The sequence below is a fragment of the Manacus vitellinus genome, unplaced genomic scaffold, assembly GCF_001715985.3.
Source record: "Manacus vitellinus isolate BGI_N305 unplaced genomic scaffold, ASM171598v3 scaffold_22_pilon, whole genome shotgun sequence".
Classification (NCBI taxonomy): domain Eukaryota; kingdom Metazoa; phylum Chordata; class Aves; order Passeriformes; family Pipridae; genus Manacus; species Manacus vitellinus.
Window position 1 is genome coordinate 7,906,973 of NW_021939632.1, and position 20,672 is coordinate 7,927,644.

Consider the following 20,672-nt stretch of genomic DNA (forward strand, 5'->3'; position numbering starts at 1 on the left):
TTAATCACAGTCTGGAAAATAAAAACACTCCAAATATTTCGTTCCCTTCCATGTTTTTATAAATCTCACACTATGTGTGTGTGTTTGTGTGCTCGTGCGTGTGTGTACGGGGGGTGTGTACAGAGCGTTACCTATTCCAGGTAATAGGATTTGTAAGACATGCTAAACCGTCTGTTCCTCTGCTTCCCCAGAACTCTGCCTACTCAGTTTGTAGTCTGTATTGCACTTGTTTTGTTGTTTTTTTTGTGATTTGTGTTGTAGGTTTTTTTTCTTTTTTTCTTTTTTTTTTTTTTTAAACAGGCTGGAAAACATTAACCTCTTTAGCATGAGTGTGCAGCTCTCCCTCCACCTGCTTTTTTCCTCAGCTGGCCAGGTGCCGCCTCTTATATCTTGTGCAGTTACTGAAAAATGAAAAGGAGAGGAGGAAAAAAAAAGAGAAAAAAGAAAAGGAAAGAGAAAGAAAAAGGCACACCATGCTCCTCTGCTTTATGAGTTCTTTGTCTCCTCCGCTTCATGTTAAGGCCTCCTGAATTCCTCGGCTCAGACCGTCGTGACCCTCATGACGAGCTCTCTGTTACTACTAGACTGACTCCTCTGTTCGTGAGGCCTCAGGTGGCTGAGTATATGCAGGATGGTATAAGCACAGTGGTGGTCAGAGAGGGTGCCTGTGGCATGGCCGGCAGCCCGTGCCCCGCTGTCGGCTGGAGCGGAGTTAGTGGCTGTACCACCAGTGGAGGACGAGTGGGTGGTTTGGGAGGAGGGGCGCTGATTTGTCCTGGTCCCTGTTTTTTGCTCCTCCATGTCCTTTGTTTTGTCATAGTTCAGCACTTTCCACTGCTGATTGACCGCCTGCCACCGTTTAAAAATCCGGTAAACCGAGGGCCCTTCGTGTATTATTAGACCTGGAGGGAAGTGGGAAAGAAATAAACATAAAACAGAAACAAAACTTTAGAAAGAACCACAAACCTACCCCAGCACCTTTCCCCAGCTAGCTGGTTAATCTCAGCTCTCCCTCAGCCAGTGTTTACTCCATATAAATCCTGTATTTTAATTACCGACAGTCAGAGCACTGGTGCTCCTCCTCTCCTGGATCCCTTTTCCCCCTGAATTAAAAGGATTACAGTTTTATCTCAGCCATCTATAAAAGGATCGTAAATGCAGCACAGTGAGTTATGCTCTTACAGCAACAGAGTATCTGTTTACCAATAAATGCCTGAGGTTCCTCAGTTGCTGGACTAATTTTTCATGATGCATAGGCATGATTCACTGAGCTAACGGCGTGTGTTTGGAGGGGGTGTAACTGGATCCGATGTTCCAGTGACGGCTGCTGCTCCAGCACCATGTGTGTGCACAGCCCGTGTCTCTCCCCACACACACAGCAGCAGAGCAGACACACATGTGCAGGCCAGAGGCAGCAATCAAGCCAAAAAAAAGGGTCCGTCTATTCCCGTAAGTGGTTTGTTATCCAAGGCAAAGTTTTGCTCATTTGCAGAGCAGGTACCTCGCTGTACGTCATTGCTTCGTCTCAAGGGGGAACTCAGCACACTTGACAGAAAGGGCAGATGAGCTCACACAGTGTGTGCTCACAGTGTGTGCACTGAGTGTGTCCTGCTGCCCACCTGCATTCACCAGAGCTGATGTCTGGGGGTGGCACTGGGCTGCACGACACCTGACTTCTAATGGTCTCCACATTCAAAAAAGAATGAGCAGCTCAGGCCCTTCCACCCAGCAGTTATCTCATCTCCCAGCTGTCTCCATCATCCTCCCCAACCTTGCCAGATGAATAAGGAATTAAATAATTTTAGTTGTTTAGATGACGACAGTACTCGAGTATTAAGCTCTGTTATTATTAAGTTGCCAGGCTCTGGCTAGACCCTTAGGAAGCACTAGGTCCAGCAGTGGCTGCAACACAGAGGTGTTCTTCTCCACTCGGGCTGGAGGAAGCTGCAACATCTCATGTAGATTAGCTGGCACGCTGTAATTTATCCCACAGGCTTTGCTAGACAATGGGATTTATGTGGAATGAGGGGGGTCTGAGTCTCCTTGTTTTGCAGCCATCTGTCTCTTAGGAAAGTGCCTTTTTATTCCATGCAACTAAAGCCAGACCAGCAGGCAGGACTGGGTGAGTTAGCACATGGACACCTTCATTGTTCTTAATGACTATGGCTTCACCATTCTCAATCAAGATCAAGATTATCGAAAACATTTCTAGGAAGAGTAGCTCTCTTACCTGCCTGTTGCAAGTGTAAAAGTACAAGAACAAAAGACCCACAAGAAATAAGAATCAAAATCATGCCTAAACAAAGGGGCTGACTTGACCAACAATGTGTGGAGAGATGATAGTCACCACAGAATAAAGTGGTTTATGGCTATTCCCAATGAATCAAATGCTACAGCTTTAGCCACCACCTGTCTTTCCTGGATTGTTCTAGTTTTTGATGGCAGATAATACTGGAGTAAACCCGTGCTACAGCAAAACCCCAAATACCTGAAGGTCATCTTACCCTTAGGGCTGATCTCCTCATTACTCACTGATGGGATGCAGCCACCCCATTTCTCAGGGTCTGCATCTGATGTTAGAGAGTTTAAATCACTGCTTCAGTACAGACTGAGTTTCTAGCCTGCCTGGTTTTAAGCATAACTAGGAGCCCTGCTGACTGGATCACAGATTAGCTTCAGGGGGACTCTCACATTCATTGAAATGGGGTGCCAAGCCTGCTCCCTGGCTGTAGAAGTAATTACATTGGATAGTTTAAGTATGCAGATCTGACTGTTTTGGGACAGGGCATGGCATAGGGCAGTACAGTATGAGAGAGCTCTACTCTCTGGTTCCCATAGGCCGTTGAGATTACACAGCTGTAATCCTGCAGTGGTGCTGGCTTTTCATAACCAAACACCATGACATCATAATAGAAAAATGTGGTTTTCCCCCCCTGCTTTGAAACATGGTTGAGAATTCTGACGTGGTCTGATCAAAGCATCAACAATTAAACGCAGGACTTAGGGAAAGCCTGCAGATCCAGCCAAGGAGATGGAGCTTTGAAGCAGGCCTGAAGTGGATCAGCCCATGACAAGGGACATTAGACATATATTTAAATGAGCTGTCTGATCTGTAATGAATGAAATTTCACTCTGATCAATGAGAGAGCCAGTGTTTCTCAGAGGCCACCTTAAGCCTGGGATAAAAGACTTGAAATCAAATGCTTTCTCTTTGGCTGTAGAACATTCTTCATAGAATCAAATCCATTCTACGAAGTATTAAACACTGAGCCAGGATTGTAAATCTATTCTTAATTACCTTATCACAAATATTTAATGCGCAGCCTGATTCAAGAGGGCTGTTTATAAAATTCTTGTTTGTTTGCCTTCTAATTATAAATGTTTATGATCTTATGCAATTAACTGTGTGATGCTGATGGATGGGTTGCTGAGTCAACTGAGCACCTGCTTTCTTAGATAATTCTGGTTTCCAAATATTTATAAAAGTACAAAATAACTTGTTTTCGTCTGTATTTACTGGGCTCTAAATTACTTATCGATTTCCCAGTGTCAAGCTCAGGAAGCTGTGAAATTAAGAAGAAACCAAGTGGAGGGGTGGGCAGGGAGGCGGAAGTAACAGTGATTCATTTGCAAGAGTAAATGCCAAGAGTAAGCAAGAGTCTGTCCCTTTATATCAAGCTGCAGGATGCTTAATGCTCCCATTGAAACAAATTTTGTCTGCCTTAGATAAATTAGGATTGGAATTTCTACATTCAGCTCTGTGAATCCCCTAACAAAAAAACCCCTCCCTCAAAGATCATTCTTGTTGACAGAAGTGAAACTTTCAAGTTTAAGGCCAGAATTCAGTGGGAAATCCTTCAGGAAGAACTGTATTCAACTTGACGTGTCCAGCTAAAGCCAATTATTCCATAAGTCAAATCCTCTGTGAGGGTGTGTAAGATTGCAGGTTGGTGTGAACTTCTCTCTCTGTGCAGTTCTCTCTTTTCAACACATAGAGAGTTTAAGATGGATTCTGGTAGTGTCCTGGTCCTTTTACACTCCTTCCCAGTTTACCTCACCCTCTTCTGTTTCACAAAATCTGTTCTCAATTGATCCTCTGTGAAAATCATCCTCTTCAGAAGGAAAATCTCTGTAAATTTTACATGGAACTTGTTGGTCCAGACTGTTGCCTGTTTTATGAAATCCTTAGTTCGTGGTGCTGGTGAAATAAAACTCTCATGGAATGTGGACACTGATGATGTGCTGTTCTCATTCCCATTTTCTTGTGTAGAGACCCAGCTGGACCAGCATTGGACAAAATTCCTTGAGCTGAAAGTTGTAGAAAGCTGGAATTCCTTGGTTTAGAAGGGATTGGATCAGCATTGGATCAGCAATGTGACAAAACTGATCAAGAGAAATGGCAGATGTAACAGGGACAACTGTGTTTATGTCTCTGGGTAAGGAAGGGGGAATCAGCTGGTGTACCATCAACTGTGAGGTTAACCAGGGAGTTGTGAACCTCCAATCTAAGGCAATTTTGGAGCAGCAGTTTCCCAGAAATGACAAGCAGTGACCTCCTAAACATGGTCAGACTCCGACACCAAGTTATCTTTTCACCAGGACTTTCAGTCTCTAATTAAAACTTTCCTCTTATTCCAACACTTACCATGCACTTTCTTGAAAGAAATAGGTAAATTCTTGGGAAAGGAACTGTTTCACCTCTTTGCCCATAAAAAACCCACCAAAACAGGGCTTCTGCTGACAGTGGGTGGTACATTATCCCTGCACTGACACTCTTATTATCTGCTGGAGGAAAAATCAGAGTCCATTCCAGCCAGTTACCTTCTCAAAAAGGCCCTCTCTTGCCACCTGAGTTGTCACCTCTTGTTTCCACCTTCAGCAGCACTTTGCTCTTTTGTTTTCCTTTCCAAATGCAGTTTCATCTCAGCCAGACAGCTGCCATGCTTTAGCCTGTTTCTGTTGCTTTCATTACTGGGTGTCAGGGGAAGATTATGGCAGCTGTGATCAAAGCTTAATGTTTGCATCCACAGCAGTGGTGACTCAGGCCAAGGTAAACCAAGCTTTCTGGGAGACAACACTTCTCATTGCCAGCTTTTCTCTCTACTGACATACACAAACACTTCCCTCCCTTTCTGCAAATTCTTTAATCTTTTGTGACAATCTCAAGTTTCTCCACTTTTATTTCCAAAACTCCAGCAGCTCAGCCCTCACTTATCTCTTTGCCTTAATCTCATCCTATTTGCTCCATCCTTAGTCACCTTTTATCTTGACCTAAGAGCAGGAAAGTGGCTCATGATAAACCAGGAAAAGAGAGCCAGAGGGATCTGTTCCAGGAAATACGGGCAGGGAAAGGGATACCTAGTATCTGGCATTCCCCAACATCGTGACCAGGTGAGTTCCAGCATGACATGTTCTTTAAACAACCTAGCATACAATCCTCCTGTGGATGATAATCAAGGCTATAGAGCTGTGCTCTTCAGGCAACAGGGAAGAGGGTAAACCAAGGAGTGGGGAGAGATAGTTTCATAATTGAAAATAATGTCATGGCACCAATGGGACTCTCACTTGGGCTGATTTGGGAGGAGAGGTGTGAACCTCAGAGCTGGCCAGGTTGGGAATGAGGTAATGTCCTTCTTCTCCTCATTCCTGTTCATGATCTCCAGAACTTCTTCATTTCATGCCCCTTTTTTCTTCATGTGAACTCCCCAGGAGGGTGCAGTCCCTAGATCATGGAGGTGCAGAATCTACACTGTACACACCACCTGCCTTTTGATTCCCTGATGAAATAAATTGATATGTCACAGAATTCCTGTCTTCAGCAATGTGACTGCCTGGTCCAGCTTGTGTTTGCACTTCTCTTTATTCGATTACATCTTGTTGATTCCTCCAATTTGCCAGAATCATTTAAAATTTCAAATGCTGATCTGATCCTCCAAAGTGCTTGCAGCCTTTCCAATCTTGGTGTCATATGTGAATTTTATAACAGCACTTCCTCTTTAATTATCTAAGTCATTAATAAAAATATTGAAGAGAGCAGAGTCCAAAACAGTCTCTACTTGAAATGGGTTCCCAGTTTACAGTACACCACTGACAGCTACTGAGAAAGCAGTTTTTCCACTGGCTGTACACTTGCACTATAATTATGTAATCTACAGCACATTTCTCTTGTTTATTTAGGAGAATCTAAAGGCAAGGAATCAAGAGCATTGCCCAAATCACAGCATAACAACCTAACTGCTTTCTCTTTAGCCACTAGTACAATGATCCTTCCAAATCACAAATGGTTATACCCTCATGCTCATCAGTTGGTTAGCTAAAAAAATATTCCACTATCTTTCTATGAATCAGTTAAGCTGATTTGCCCTTCATTTCCTTCATCCTCAATTCCTATTTTCTTTAATGATAGAGGTTATATTTAAAGATAGGTACTCTGCTTGCATTTCCCCAGCTGCCTGGCACCTCCTGCATCCTCCCCAAGTTCCTGATGATGAAATGCTCATGGGTCAGAGACTGTTCCTGCAGCTTCCTCTGAAGTTCATTAGGACACGCTGACAATGACAGAGCTAACTCATTTGAGGCTGTTCTCTTCTGATTCTGCCCTGGGCTTCCTTCTCCGCATTAAAATTATTTTAGCTAAGTTTTCAGGACTGAAACAAAGGCAACATTTAACTCTTTGGCCCTCTGTGTATCAAATATTACTTGAGCTCTTAGACTTGCCTTGTTCTTCTTCTTTACATATGCTTATGGACTCATTTCTTTTTGCCTTTTGTATTCCTGGATGGTCATCTTGGGGTTCAACCCTGATAGCTGCCCATGCCTGTGTGATTTCTAGAGACTTTTCATTAGTTGAAGGTTATTCTTTCTGCCTTTTGTGTGATTGCAGCTTCTGATTTTGGGTCCTCAAAGAGTTCCTGATATAGCTTCAGTGCTCTCTTCCCACGCTTCTGAGCTTTCCCCTGCACAGGCACAGTTTGCTGTTGTGCCTTCAGTATCATCCTTTTGGCAGCTGTGAGCTGTTCACAGCTCTTTTATCCTTCAAGTTCTCTTCCCAAGAGATGCTCCCTGCTCTGGTCCCCTGAGGCTGCTGCCACTGCTTTTCTGGAGTCCATTATCCTCACATCTTACTTTTCTTCAGCTCAGGAATGCTTTCATCAAACAGTCACTTTCCATACAAACTACTGCTACATTCAGATTTTCAGGGATTTTTTGCTTTCTGGTGAAATCGAAGAGGAAGTATAGACTCCTTCATAACTGCCATCTCCACTTTCCAAAACATAAATTTTGTCCCCAGAATGCTTCAAGAGCTTAGTGGACAGTCTACCCTGCATATAGGAGTAGTTCATAGTGAATGACTTAGAACCTCTGGTGCTGTCTTTTAGACATTTCTGGCAGTTGCAAGATGCTTGACCAGTGGTCACAAGACATCTAGCAAAGATTTGCTCTGAATAACACTTGAACTGTACTAGGAGGGTGAGCAAACTTAGCAACTGCCAGCACTGAATGAGAGACAGTATAAACTGAAAATGTATTCATAATGATTAGAGCTCAAATGAATGCTTAACATATGGAAAAATAATTAGCTGATTATAATCAGGCATTTTCTTATCAATCATTTTCAATGCACATTTTTTTAGTATCTTAAGAACTGATTATGTATGAATCTGGACTGTATTTTGTCTTGGCAGAACTGGGATGTCTGCATGGCTGGATTCTAACTGTTAGAGTGCTGTTGATCACTGGATGGCATGTGCCATTATGGAATCCATGGGTCTGGGGAAGATAAAACACACCTTCTGCTCTCTGAGTGCATTCACCGTAACAAGATTTCACTGTCACAGGGCTTTTGCAGCATGTGTGTGCCACGCTTGGATCCCCTCAGGCCACAGGGGCCACAACTCCATTGGGTCATTACAGCACAAACAGGCCAGTCCACAACCTTCAATTGATGACTAACCAGAAAACCTTGTGTTTATTACAGCTTATCTCCTCTTGTTCAAGGGCAGCTGTTCCTCAAAGCTTCCTCAACCCCTAGTGGGCCAGGGTCCCCCAGAAATGCAGAAAGAGCCCTTCTCCCTCCCTGCTTCCTCCGCTCCATCTGGCAGAGCCATGGGAGCAGCAGGTCCCATCTGGGCGGGTGATTAGCTGTGTCCCTGCAGCTCTCTGCAGCCATTAACACCCACCCCCAGACTCAGCAGGAGTCCTGCTTGGTGGGAGATGGATCCAGCGCCGGCATCTCAGAGAATCCCCACAGTTGCTGCTCCACCAGGCGAGTGATCATGGAGCAGAGCGTGGGGGGCTGGGGAGAGGAGGCAGCTCCTTTAGTACTGCTGGCAGTGCTTGGTGTGGCAGCTGGCAGCATCTCTCCCCCAGGCAGCACGGTGATTTTGCAGGATGCTGCTGAGCTATGTGGCAAGGAACAATTGCCAGGTTGTGATGCTGCAGCACGTCATGAGTTCATGTAACACAAGTATGCAGCAGTGATTCCTGTGTGCACAGAATGCTATGGGCTCCTCTTGGAAGCAGGACCAGTTCATCCCACAGACATGGCATTTGTAGCTGTGGGAGGACGAATGCTTTATCCAGCAGGATGAATTGAGTTGACAGGTAGGACTGCCTGTCATGGGGCTTGTGGAGCTTGTGGGAGCTGGGGACAGCATGTTGTAGAAGCATTTCGGGAGCTTTTATGGCTGCAAGGTAGATGCATCTTCTCTGCGAGCTGCTGCCTCCATCCCAGGGCAAACATCCTCAGCCATGTCCCCTGCCGACCCACGTACTCCTCTGCAACACACTGACTGGGCCCTGTAGGGATGAGCTGGTAAGGCCCAAAATGAGGAAAGTCTGGCAAAATTAAGGATCTGACAGGAGATGTCCAGTGGACAGGAAATTACTTTTCATTCAGCACTCCCACATGGTTTGTTTGCAATGGGACATTAGCACAGCCTGTCTGCAGGATGCTGTCTGTGACAGAGGAGCTGAGGTGACCCCAGCAGCTGCACACAGCAACACCCTTGCTCTAGAGATGCCACAATACTTGCAGCTGTAAGCATATGAAATATCAACCACTACTAATTTCTCCTGCGCTGCCCAGACTAGTACTTTTACTCCTTGCCTCAAAACTGCGACAAAAACCACTAAAAAACTAAAAGAAGAAATAACAGTGAAAATACATAAAATGAAACCCTAAGAAATCCTTGCTCGGGCAACAGATAAAACGTAAACTGAAGTACTCCCGTAAACCCAGCTGGCTGTGGACAGCTACAGCAAAATGGATGTTGTGCCCTTAAGGGCTCTTGTACTCCCGTGCTATTTAATTCACAGTGCACGATAAAGCAGAGGATTAAAGGGCAGTCTCTAGTTATGCAGGGAGCAATAAATGAGATTCTTCTTGGAAAAAGCAAGCCTTGCTTCTGAATCATGCCTTTCCAGCAGCATTCCCCACTTGTGAGTCTACCTGTAACTGTGCCAGGAAAGGAGGGATAGGGCTTGGAGGCAGTACTAACACATCCTTTTGCTCTCTTAAATTTCCCCCTCCTTATTTTGTAGCTAGGATTGTATAGATCCTCTTGGAGCCTTTTTTCATCAAATTTGAAACGGAGATCACAGCAACACCCCACATCTTGAAAAGGCTTTGTGCACAACAGGTGAAAGACGCTCATTGTGTGCATGACAGATACTCCAAGGTCTTTAAAAGAAGGGAGTAAATAATCATTTCAAGCTAGATTGAACAGAGCACTGGCTAAATGCACACCCTCATCTCTGGGTGATTTTATGAGTCTTTTCTACCTTTAGGTTTCCAGATATTCCCTGACAGAAGTCTATGGAGTTGAATACTCATGGTGAAAAGGAAAAAAGCATGTGGCTTCCATTTCAGAGTGCTTATACGAAGACAGTCATTGCTTCATGTCTGCATTCTGAACCTTGCTATACCATAGCTAATGTTACTTTGACCAAAACACTGCCTGTGCAGTCATGCTGGATCCTCAGCCATTCCCATGACACTCCTTTAAAGGCAAAGCTGGACAACAGCCCTGTTCTGTGTAGGGTTTGGGAATCTGTCTTCACGCTTGCTTGGAGTGAGATCTGAAAAAGTCACAATGTACCCCAGAAGGGAATAATACATATGTATTTTCAGACAGGTGAAAATGTTTCATTTGGACTTGAATATTTTTAAAATGTTGTATTCTAAAATCTGACACTGAATTTAAAATACTCAGCATGAGCAGTCGTCTCTAAATGCTAAATCAAAATGCTTTATTCAATAATGATCAAAACATGACATTTGCTTATTGAAGGTAGAATTAGTGCCTCCATCTCTGCTTTTATTAGCAAATGCAATTCTGTAGGGAAAAATGAGAATAGTTTCACATTTTTTCATTTTCTAAGGGATGCAGGTCCTGTCTGAGCCCAGTTCCTCCTTCATCCTGCTCCAGCCACCTCAGTACTCTTCCCCTAAGAGGATTAGGAACCAGTTAGGAGAGACACAAAGGTGAGCACGGATCACCCTTAACATCCCTCAGGGAAATACAGGGCACACAGGCTAAGTTAATGGACCTGAGAGTGCCTCTGATGTCACAGGTCAGCATGTGCATTGTGATTTTTTCTACTCCCTCATTGGAGCGAGGTGTGGGCATCTTTCCCTCCTGATGTGTAGGAAGGCATCCCATGGATGTCAGGCAGAAGATGCTCATGGTGCTCTTTGGCTAGCCTTTTGTTGGGATAAATGTATTCCTGGGATACACTGTGGTGCAGCCTGTGTTTGGCCGCTTTGTCCTGCACAGCCATGATAAAATCATTCATTGCAAATCCAGGATTTCTGTGAGATTCCCAGAAGCCTTCCATCTTGGGTGCTGCAGCCTCTCCTCTCTGCTCCTTACGCTGTCCTCACAGGTCTCACCAGCCTGCAAGGCCTTCACCTCTCCCACAGAAGGAGGAGAGATTTCAAAATTAATTAGGGTGGTAGAAGCCAAAAGGACAAGGGTCTATCATTTCTGATCTGTTACTAGCTAGGATCTCTAAGAGAGCAAAACTTTTTCCTTCCTACTCTGGGTATACAAGCTTCTTCCACCAGTGCTGAAGGCCTTTATGAGCTGTGATATCCAGCTGAGTGAATGCTGACGGTGGTTAATGGAGCAGGTAAGAGTTTACCTGCACCTGTGGGATCCACTAATGCTGAGCTGACAAGTATGACAGCAGTGAAAGGAACCAAGAGTGGCTAAGCCTGCAGCAAAGGTCTTCAGAAGAGCCTTGTATGATGCAGAGAGGTCCATGATGTGGCTGTGGCTGAGCAGAGTGAATTGTCCCACTTGAGCAGAGTGAAGTGACTGGACCTTCAGCTCTTCAGGCTTCTCTGCATTCAGCAGGTAGTGATGACTGCTCACTCCACACGGCCTGAATGTCATTGCTGTGAGCTTGTTTGCTGAGAAGGTAAAGTGTTGGCTGGACTATTAGGCATAGGATCCCTGGAGTTATTTAATATTACTGAACAATTTCTACTTAACACTGCACAGTCACAAGGGTATTATGGATCCAGCTCTGCCATGAGACAGAGGGACTCAGGCTATGGCTGCCATTGGTGGATCTTGGTGCAGGAAAAAAAGCTCTGTTTCAGGGAAAAACTTCCAGGAATAATTAAGTTTAGCAACTTTGCCCATGGGCCTGTTTGCAATTCTTCCTTATAGACTATTGTATTCTGGATCTGAAAGATGGCTCTGCCGGTAGGTAGCCGTCATCAGTCAGTCTCTAAGAAGTGATCCCAGAGCTGGATTAATGTGGTTTCATATTAATCTCCCCTTATGTCTGCTGCTGGCTCCCCACAGAGCGGGGGACACACCAAAAGCAGCTCCATCACTGCATGGGGGTGACCTCCTGTGATCTCATCTTTGACCACAGAGTTGAATTCTCTTGGTACAGCCGCAACAGAATGCCATGGACCACAGCTTCCTACCTCCAGGAGTAAAGTGTCTGTGGGGATGCAGGCAGTAGTAGGAGGAGCAATGGGACAGAAGGCAGTTGGAAAAACACAGCCTGGCAAAGAGCTGACTTTTTTTCATCCTTTAGTAGATAGCACAATTTGTGCAGCTGGCATGGGAGATCCTACCAGCTGCCTACAAGGGAATTTCCTGCCATAGTGTAGAAGCTACGACAGGCAGGTAAGTGCTTCTGCCTCTGCCTACGTATGGAAACTTAACCCAGGGACACCAGACACTTCATTTCAGCATGGAGTTTAGTGACAGGGAACCATCATTCTGATTATAACGTATCACACTTGAAAGCACAAGGTGCAATTCACAAGGCAAAAGATTTTTTTTCCCTCAGAAAATGTTAATTACATTGCCCTCATTAAATGCTAAACACATTGATCCACTGGAGCAGAGAGCACCATATGGTTACTCAGGATAAAATACATCTCTGGAGCCCTGTTGCAACAGTGGGACCCCGCATGGAGATAGACGTGGTGAAGGAGTGTGGAGCTGAACAGACACGTGTGAAAGGCCAGGTGCTGCTCTGATTCTGCTGGAAGCTGAGTTTGTTCCCTGCTAAAAGGGAGAGGGTTCAGAGGCAGGTCCAAACCCTGTGGCTCTGCTCAGCACCAACATGCTCACTCTGCAGAGAGCTGCCAGAGCTGCACTGGAGTTCAGTGGGCACATTGAGCCTCTGCAGACATGCCCGCTGGCTAGAGCAGCACCCATGCACGCACGCCAGCTGCCCCACTCTCTTATGGAATAATCAATGCAGCATTAGATAAAAACAGGTCCCATCTTTCAGGAACAGAGGGGTGGCCTGTCTGGATTCTGCCGAGCATCCGCTGTTCCTGGATAGCGGCCAAGGATTGGTTGTCAGATCAGCTGTGCAGCGTTGCTCCTCCTGGTGCCGGCCCAGCTACAAGGCCTGCAATAATTGCTCTCAGGAACAGACTTTGCCCAGCTGGATTGAGAGCCCCATAACATGACCTGTGGGGACTGTTCCTGTCTCCAAACCCCTCTTTACACCTGACAGATCAATGATTTGCTCAGTGGTTTTGCAAGCATGCACATTTGGCTGAATGTGTGCAAACCAGGGTTCACAGCGAAAAAACAGTGAACTGGCTGCCTGATTTTATCCTGACTGCTGGCTGTGAAGGTAGGACCTGGATCTGGTCACTTCAATTAGCTCCTGGTAGCTCCAGTTTACAGGCAAACTGGGTAATAAGTGCATGAAGAGCGTGGCAAGCAGTGCATCAAGTTGAAAGGCATGGAAGACTTCTGTATATTCTCATGGGTGTCAAAGCCACACACATTTGCTGCGTGTGCTGGTGTCAAGTCTCTCCTCCAGACATTTGCTGAACTTCTTTGCCTTGTGCTCTGTCTTTAGGGTGTCATCAAGCCAACACATGAGCTTGGTGTTTCCTCAAAACTGATTCCCTACTGCTGCTGTAAAAATTCTTCCTGCTTTGTACCTTGAGGAACTATGCAGACCTGAATGAAAACATCTGCTTTTCTTTTGAGAATTGGATCGATACAGATGAAGACTAAGACCCTGAAGACACCTCATTTCTCAGTTTCTCTTTATTTTGTTGTGACTTTGTCTCCTAAATCCTTTGAATGCTGAAGGCCCAAGTGACCTGGCTAGAAAATACCCTCAGGCTACCTCAGCCTGGCATTTTCTCTAGGAAGCAAAGCTCATTTAAAATGAAACCACATTAGTCTTGGCAGGAAGCTTGAATTGTCACTGTCTCAAGGAAGCTCCATTAATTATTGTTCCCATTGCACTATGAAAGATCAAATGCTGTGGATCAGTTTTAATTGGCTATTGATTTCTTATGTTATTACCTACGGTTGTGCTGAGATGCCGTCAGACATACTGGATGCTTTTGATTATTCTTTCTGGCAGCTGGGATTTGAAAACAGCAGGCAGACACTTCCTGATCTGTAATGGATTGCCATGGTGTGCCAAAAAAATCGTTGGCTGGATGAATGGTCCTGCTTTGCCTCTCTTGTACTCCTGAGCTGCAGTGCAGTTGCTGTTGTGGAGGCAAATACCGTCAGGGACTGGCTGCCAGGGAAAGAGTGGGAAAAGCTTCAAAGAACACAAGGATTTAGTCCCCATGGAAGTGCACTGCTGTCAGCACTGAGGCAGGGTGAGCCAGAGAGCAAGGACTGGTGGGCATGGACAAAGCAACAGTCCCCATCAGACAGTGATCCAAGGAGAGGCAGATTGGATTAGTTTTGCATTGCTGGGGATAAACCCCCCAGCATGCCAAGCTCAGGGACAGCCCTGTGTGAGCCCAAGCAGGATGGCACACACAGACCCTAATGGCAACAGCCCTGCACACACAGCCCACCCCAGGCCCTCCTGGGACGCACTTCTCCCTCGGAACTGATCTGGTGGTGCCTGAGCCTAGGCTGTGACATGTTTTCATTAGCTGGCAGAGTTCCTCCATGTTTAACAAGAGAAGGTTTCCTGTCCTACTGACACCAAATGACACCCTAATCTACCAATGCTGACTTTCCCTAATTGCACCTTGACAGAGAGAGAGGCAAACCCCTCCTTTCTCCTCCAAGGACTGTCATTTAATTAACAGGCAGGCATCTCTCAGGATTTACAGCCCAGCTCTTAGCTGCTACTCTCCCTACTCAGTAACTGAGGCCTACGAAGGCTCATTCCATTTATCTGTGCATTTCAATAACCTCATTTCTGCTAATCTCTATGCCAGCTTTCTGGATTTACCTCTCATGGACCGTGGAGAGAACAGTTAATCAAATGAACAATCCCCATTTCAATTCTCATTCCCTTCCTGGTTCTTGATCTTAAATCTTTGTGTTGTAGGTGGCTTCACAGCAGAGCAATACCTATGCTGGCACCATCACCAGGTTCTAGTTTAATCCAACTCTCATTATTTGTCCTACAGATGTGACCAGATATAGCACAGATGAAAGAGATCAGAATCAAAGATGTTGAGGCTGGCTGGATATCAAGAAGCATTTAATCGGTTCCTCCTTTGTGAACTGGGATCATCTCTCTGCAACCTGTTCTTGACATATTTCCAACAGGTTCTTAAAAAAAAATCCAGTACTGGAGGTTCCCAGAAATCCCAAGCAATCCTTTCCAGTTCCTCCTGCCCTCCTGTTAGATGTCTGAGAGCAAGGGGGAGAACAATGTTGAAAGACCATCTTTGCACATCTTGCCCAGATGGACATAGCTTCTGGTCCTTGGAGCCACACCGTCTGTCCTGCTGGTCATGAGGAGCCGACTGGTTGCATTTTGGTTGTAGTTTTATTTCCATGGTGGGTGAAGAGGTAGGAAATGGTGTCTGTCCCTTCCAATTGTTTTTGTGGAGCATGCTAGGATCTAGCAAAATCCAAAGAAAAGGAGAGTCCTACTGAATGTTGGTGGCTGAGGGTCAAAATCAGGACCCCTGGATTTTGTTGCAGAGATCAATAGCGTCTGAGTTAACAGACGTATTTTGAGAGCTCAGCTTTGAGACACTCTGACTATTACAGATCAAGTACAGCTCAAGTGAAGGTAACAACAACAAAATGATCTGTACTTAGGGAGCTATACATACAAAGGAGCACTTGTGACCTCTGACTCCATATTGGAAAGACCAGTTCTTCCATGAGATTACCCATTCAAATTGCCACAGATACCTCTATCTAGGCAAATTGCTACCTAAATCCCTTAATGACTTGGTAGAGAGGAGATCACACAAAACAGCTGTGCAGTTGCTGACGCAGGTGTGTATTCCCTGTTTGATGTTAGTCAGATCTCTGCAGATTTGGTGACTTCTCCAGCTCTGAGGCTCCACAGTGCCAGAGGAAGTGTTCTGCTGAGCACCTCCAGTGACAGGGTGTATAAACTGGCCTCCTGGACAAATGACCCTGGCTACCCAGTGGACATGAGACATTCAAAGACAACTGAAGGAGCTCTGTTTCAGAACATCTGCTCTTTAGTAAGTACCTTGTCTTTCAAACCTCTGCTCCTCTGCCAGTGAAAGCAAAACGTGGGGGTCAAACTGGAGAAAGAAACAATTGGAATTAGTGTAGGACCTACAGTATAACCTTCTGCTAGCTAAGGCTGCCTGGCCTGTCACCAAACAATGTACAGACAACGTGTGCGTTATATTAGCTGGAAAAAACAACTCTGTGATCTGAGTGCACCTAATGTCCTGCCCTTTCCCCATGACTGAACATTTCATAGTTCCTAAATCTTTCCTACACACCCACAGGCTGGATAGCAAAAGGAGAAAAGGGCTGTACTGCAGAGGAGGAGACATTGGATTGCACAGACAGCACTCCAGTGTTTCAAGATCTGTTGTCACTGCAATTATCCATGAGAGGTTTTATCCTGAACTTGCAGAAGTGGAACTAAAACCCAGGGAGGAGTAACAAGAGGCTTCGGGCCATGCTGGCAGTCAGCAGCAGAACTTTCAATCTCCAAAGCTGGCTTTGCCCAGTTGTAATCAAAAGACCCTGCATGAAGCAGCCAGGTTTGGGAGAAGGATAAAGAGAGGGAGAATAGCTGATCCACAGTGAAGAACTCACTGCAAATCTTCTAGGGAGCTGGAATTGCTGCATCCATCACAGTTGCACAAAACTATAATGAATGAGGAATTAAATTCAGTTGTGGTGTTCATAGAATTACAGAATGGGTTGGGTTGGAAGGGACCCTAAAGATCATCTAGTTTCAACCCCTCTGCTGTGGGCAACGATATTTTCCACTACATTGGGTTGCTCAAAACTCCATCCATCCTGGCCTTGAACATTTCCAGGGATGGGGCATCCACAAATTCTCTGGCAACCTGTTCCAGTGCCTCACCACCCCCACAGTAAAGAATTTCTTCCTAATATCTAATCTAAACCTACTCTCTTTCAAATTAAAGCCATTACCTCTGTCCTATCACTACATGCCCTTGTAAAAAGTCCCTCTTCATCTCTCTTGTAGGCCCTTTTATGTAATGGAAAGCTGGTATTCCCGGAGACTTCTCTTCTCCAGGCTGAACAACCCCAACAGTCTCAGACCTTCTTCATAGGAGAGTATTACTTCTGATGAATCACTTCCACTGGCCTGACCTGGCCTGGCCTCTCAATGGGACAGACTAGCCTTTTGGCTCAAGCTAGTGCAGCCCCCCAAAATCTGCAGGGCTAAAGAGAAGTCTCTCAGAGGAGAGACCTGACCACATGAACAGTCAGGGAGTCACAGATCCCCATGAAAATCTCATGTCACTAAGTTCAAACTGGGCAGAGGAAGAGGAGGAGGCAGGGAGGACAGTGAACACCCGACCTCAGCTAGCACTGCTCAGAGCTCCTTTCGTCTCCACTGCTGAGCGAGGAGCAGCAGCAGCTGGGACTGCAAAGAACATAGATGTACTACACAAGCAAGTTTTACCGTGGAGTGGCAGGGGCAGAGTGCTGGCACAGATGATCTTTTGTACAGAAATGGATACACAGGTTCACGTGGTCCAGAACATCGCTTCTCCCGGTTGAGTATGGGTGGGCTGCCTGGCAGCACAGGCAGACGTGCTGCACATAGCCCAAGTGGAGCCAGCTCTGGGTAGTTTCTGAGTGCTGAGCAAGAGAACCCACATACAGACATGTTAACTCACTGCATCTGTAATGCTTCCCACTGGCTTTTGAGTTTGTGGGAAAGCCAGCATGCCTGGCACCCCAGCTGTGCTGGGAAGAGCATGAGACAAGGGGCTGCCTCAAGTCACGACTCTGAAATTTTCCTGCAAATGGGATGGCTGCTTGTTCTTTGGCTGGAAAAAAGTCAAAGCTCCCAGCTTAGGTCATTAAGTTTAATAGTGACATTGGTGAAGATGCAAATGGGCTTATTTTCCCTCTGAGAAGGTGGAAAAGAGAAATAGAGGCCATATCCTTAGAAAAATGAACAGAAAAATAAAAAAATGAACCTCAAATCTGAATCTGTCTTCCTGATTCCCCTTCAATTCAAGACTGGCATGGTTTATTCTCTGCTATGTGGGAGGATTTAGCTCCTATTGACAGATGAGCTAATCAGTTCCCCTCAGCTCTTGAAGCTTTATCAAAGCCAGTTAATCATGTTACTGATGTCTGCCCAGGCCAGAGCTCTCCACTTCTGTCCTCCGCCAACAAATGCACACCATACGTGTGTAGGGATAGCTTTTTTCCACTTTCAGTTCCACCAGCAAGAGGACATCACCAGTGGCTATTCAGCCAACATGTGGGTGTTGCCCATCTCTCTTTCAGCCCCTTTGCCACCACTTCTTCCTGGGGAGATGTGGTAGCTCCACCAGCATCTCATGAAGGAGCAGGATGATCTCTACAGGCCAAGCTCACCTCTCATTGCTAGCACAGTGGTGGCAACAGTGGGAGGAATTGTCCTCGGTTTTGGAAGGCCCAAGTCCCATGCGGGAAGGCTGCTGAAGCCAAGAGCCATTTGAAACCAGATACCAGGGTGTGCACTCCAGAATTCTGTCCCTGCCACTGGGTTTGTTTTACTTCTGTACCCAAATTTCACCAACTGCTGCTCTGTCCTGCTTCTCCTGAGGGCTGAACTGGTGGCTGTGATCCTTCCCTCTGGAATGGCTCCATCCACACACACACACACACACATTTCCACCAAGTCAAGAAGATTGCCTTTTCCCACTGACTTTTGGACGGCTCCTTCCACCTTTATACCAATGATGGAAGTTCCCAGACATGAAGAAGTCTCTGGTCCCATTTTTGCTTCCTGTCAGGGTCACCTGAACTGATGTTACCTAGTGGCCTGTGCAGGTGGACACTGCTCAGGAGCACATTTGGAGGTTGCCGGTGTTCACCAGACTGTTTCAGTAACTGTTTCAGGTACTGGCAGCTGCATTCCCCCATCCTGCAGAACTGCACTAGGGCTAAAGCCTGAGCTCCCAGGGAGACTTCTGGGACCAGGCTGCCAGCATCTGCTCTCCCTCCGGGCATTTGCACTGTGAGTGACATGGCTTCATCCTCAGAGCTGCTCTGTTCCAATAACCTGACAAGTACCCCAGGCTGGTCCATGACCTGGTTGGAACCTGCAGCTCCAAGGTGGACCAAAGAAGGGGCTGCCACCTCTGCCTGGCAGAGAGAATGGGTTGGAGAGCCAAGGAGCTGCATGTGGAGAGACCCTGCCATGCCCAACCATGGGGCAGTCCCTAAACTAGCTATTCCAGATAGAAAGGAGTTTCTCTAAAGCCTTATACTTTCCAGCTTCCCCCAGACCTCCCCAGCCACTTTTCGATCTGAGGTGAGATTTGTTTCTCTGTGGGTTCGCTGCAGGTCCCTCTGCCATCCCAGCCAAGGAGACACTCTGGGGCCACCCAGAGGAGGAGAGAGGACAGTAAAGAAGGTGCCATAAAAGCAAAGAGGAGGAAAAGCCATGGATGCTCAATCCAAGCCAAGCTGTATGGGCTGGCTCTCCATGCCATCTCCTGCTCCTCTCCACAGGTGAGCAAGTGGGCGCCCTTGGCTGCGCCGTGAGACACGATCACCCACCTATACAGACAATGTCCATGAAGCCGTACATTCCATAGCAGATCTGGAAGAGCAGGTCCTGGCGCTGCCATTTGGCTGAAGGACTGAAGGTCGACCAGATGAGCCACGAGATACTGGCAATGAGGAAGAGGGAACCCAGGATGGCCGCTGCTATCTGAACCTTCTCAATGACTGTCAGAGAGATGGCCTGCCACTGCAACAGGAGGCAACAGGGAGAGGGGACAAGAGGGAGGGAGGAAGGAAAAAAGATAAGACATTAGTTACTTGGGGCACGTCACTGTTTTACATCATTGTGGTGGTTTTGGAGATCTCAAAGAGCACCTGTAAGCATAGGTGCTTTTACCTGGTCCACATCTGGGATGGAGCATGGCAGTTGTTCACCAGCACATGACCCCATGTTTCCTGACAGCACCGATTAAGAGGCAATGGAGAGGAATCCTGCATCTCACCAGTAAAGCATAGAGATTTGAGCGAGGTATGACAGACAAGGGTGAGACACCAAAAATAACATCCCCATGACAGTAGTTCTGTGATGGTGATCACAAACCAGGAAGTTCAGTTGCTCCCTCAAATAGAGGCCAGACAGCATCCTCAGCCAGGGCATCCTAGCACATAAGCATCTCAGAGAGCCAAGCTTTCTTTCAGAGGCCTCACATGAGCTGGCTCTGTGCCACTTAGTGAGATCTGGCAGGATCACAGCCCTAGGTAGGATCTTGCAGCGTCAATGCACATCCCACAGAACTAGCTGCAAACAACACAAGTTGCTCTGGTCAGGACACCCTGCCTTTAGGTGATGACAAATTCAGGCTGTATTCCAAGGTAAACGTCATTGCTTCTTCCTCAGAAGAAGAAAAAAATAGAAATAACTCCCCCAAATCCATTCACTATGTCAAATAGCTTTGTACAAGCTAAATTATAAATATCCTAAGCCTGGACTCCTCTCTGTCATCCAGCATAAAACCTCCCCACTCAGATTTACACTGCTGAGAAAACTGCCCTATAAAACCAAGAGTAGAAATTGGTGTCTTTAACAAGACTTGGGGATGTGGTCCATAGCCTCTCCTTCAAATCAAAAATCAAGCACGTAAACAGGCTGGGGAGAGACAGTCTCTCCTGGCATCCAAGTATATAGGCCACCTCTAGCTGTGAGATACATGCCCTTGAAATTGCAGTGGGACTGGCAGAAGGATAAACAAAGATGGACTTCAA

General features: G+C 46.1%; 1 protein-coding gene across 1 annotated transcript in view; it reads right to left on the minus strand.

Annotated features, from left to right (window-relative positions):
- Nucleotides 1-279: 279 nt before the first annotated feature.
- The window catches only part of MARCHF4 (membrane associated ring-CH-type finger 4), a 97,498-nt gene continuing 77,105 nt past the window's right edge, over nucleotides 280-20,672 (minus strand). Inside the window, 2 exon segments of the mRNA XM_025895077.2 lie at nucleotides 280-902; nucleotides 19,464-19,656. Coding sequence (XP_025750862.2) covers nucleotides 541-902; nucleotides 19,464-19,656 — 555 coding nt within the window. The 3' untranslated portion in view covers nucleotides 280-540.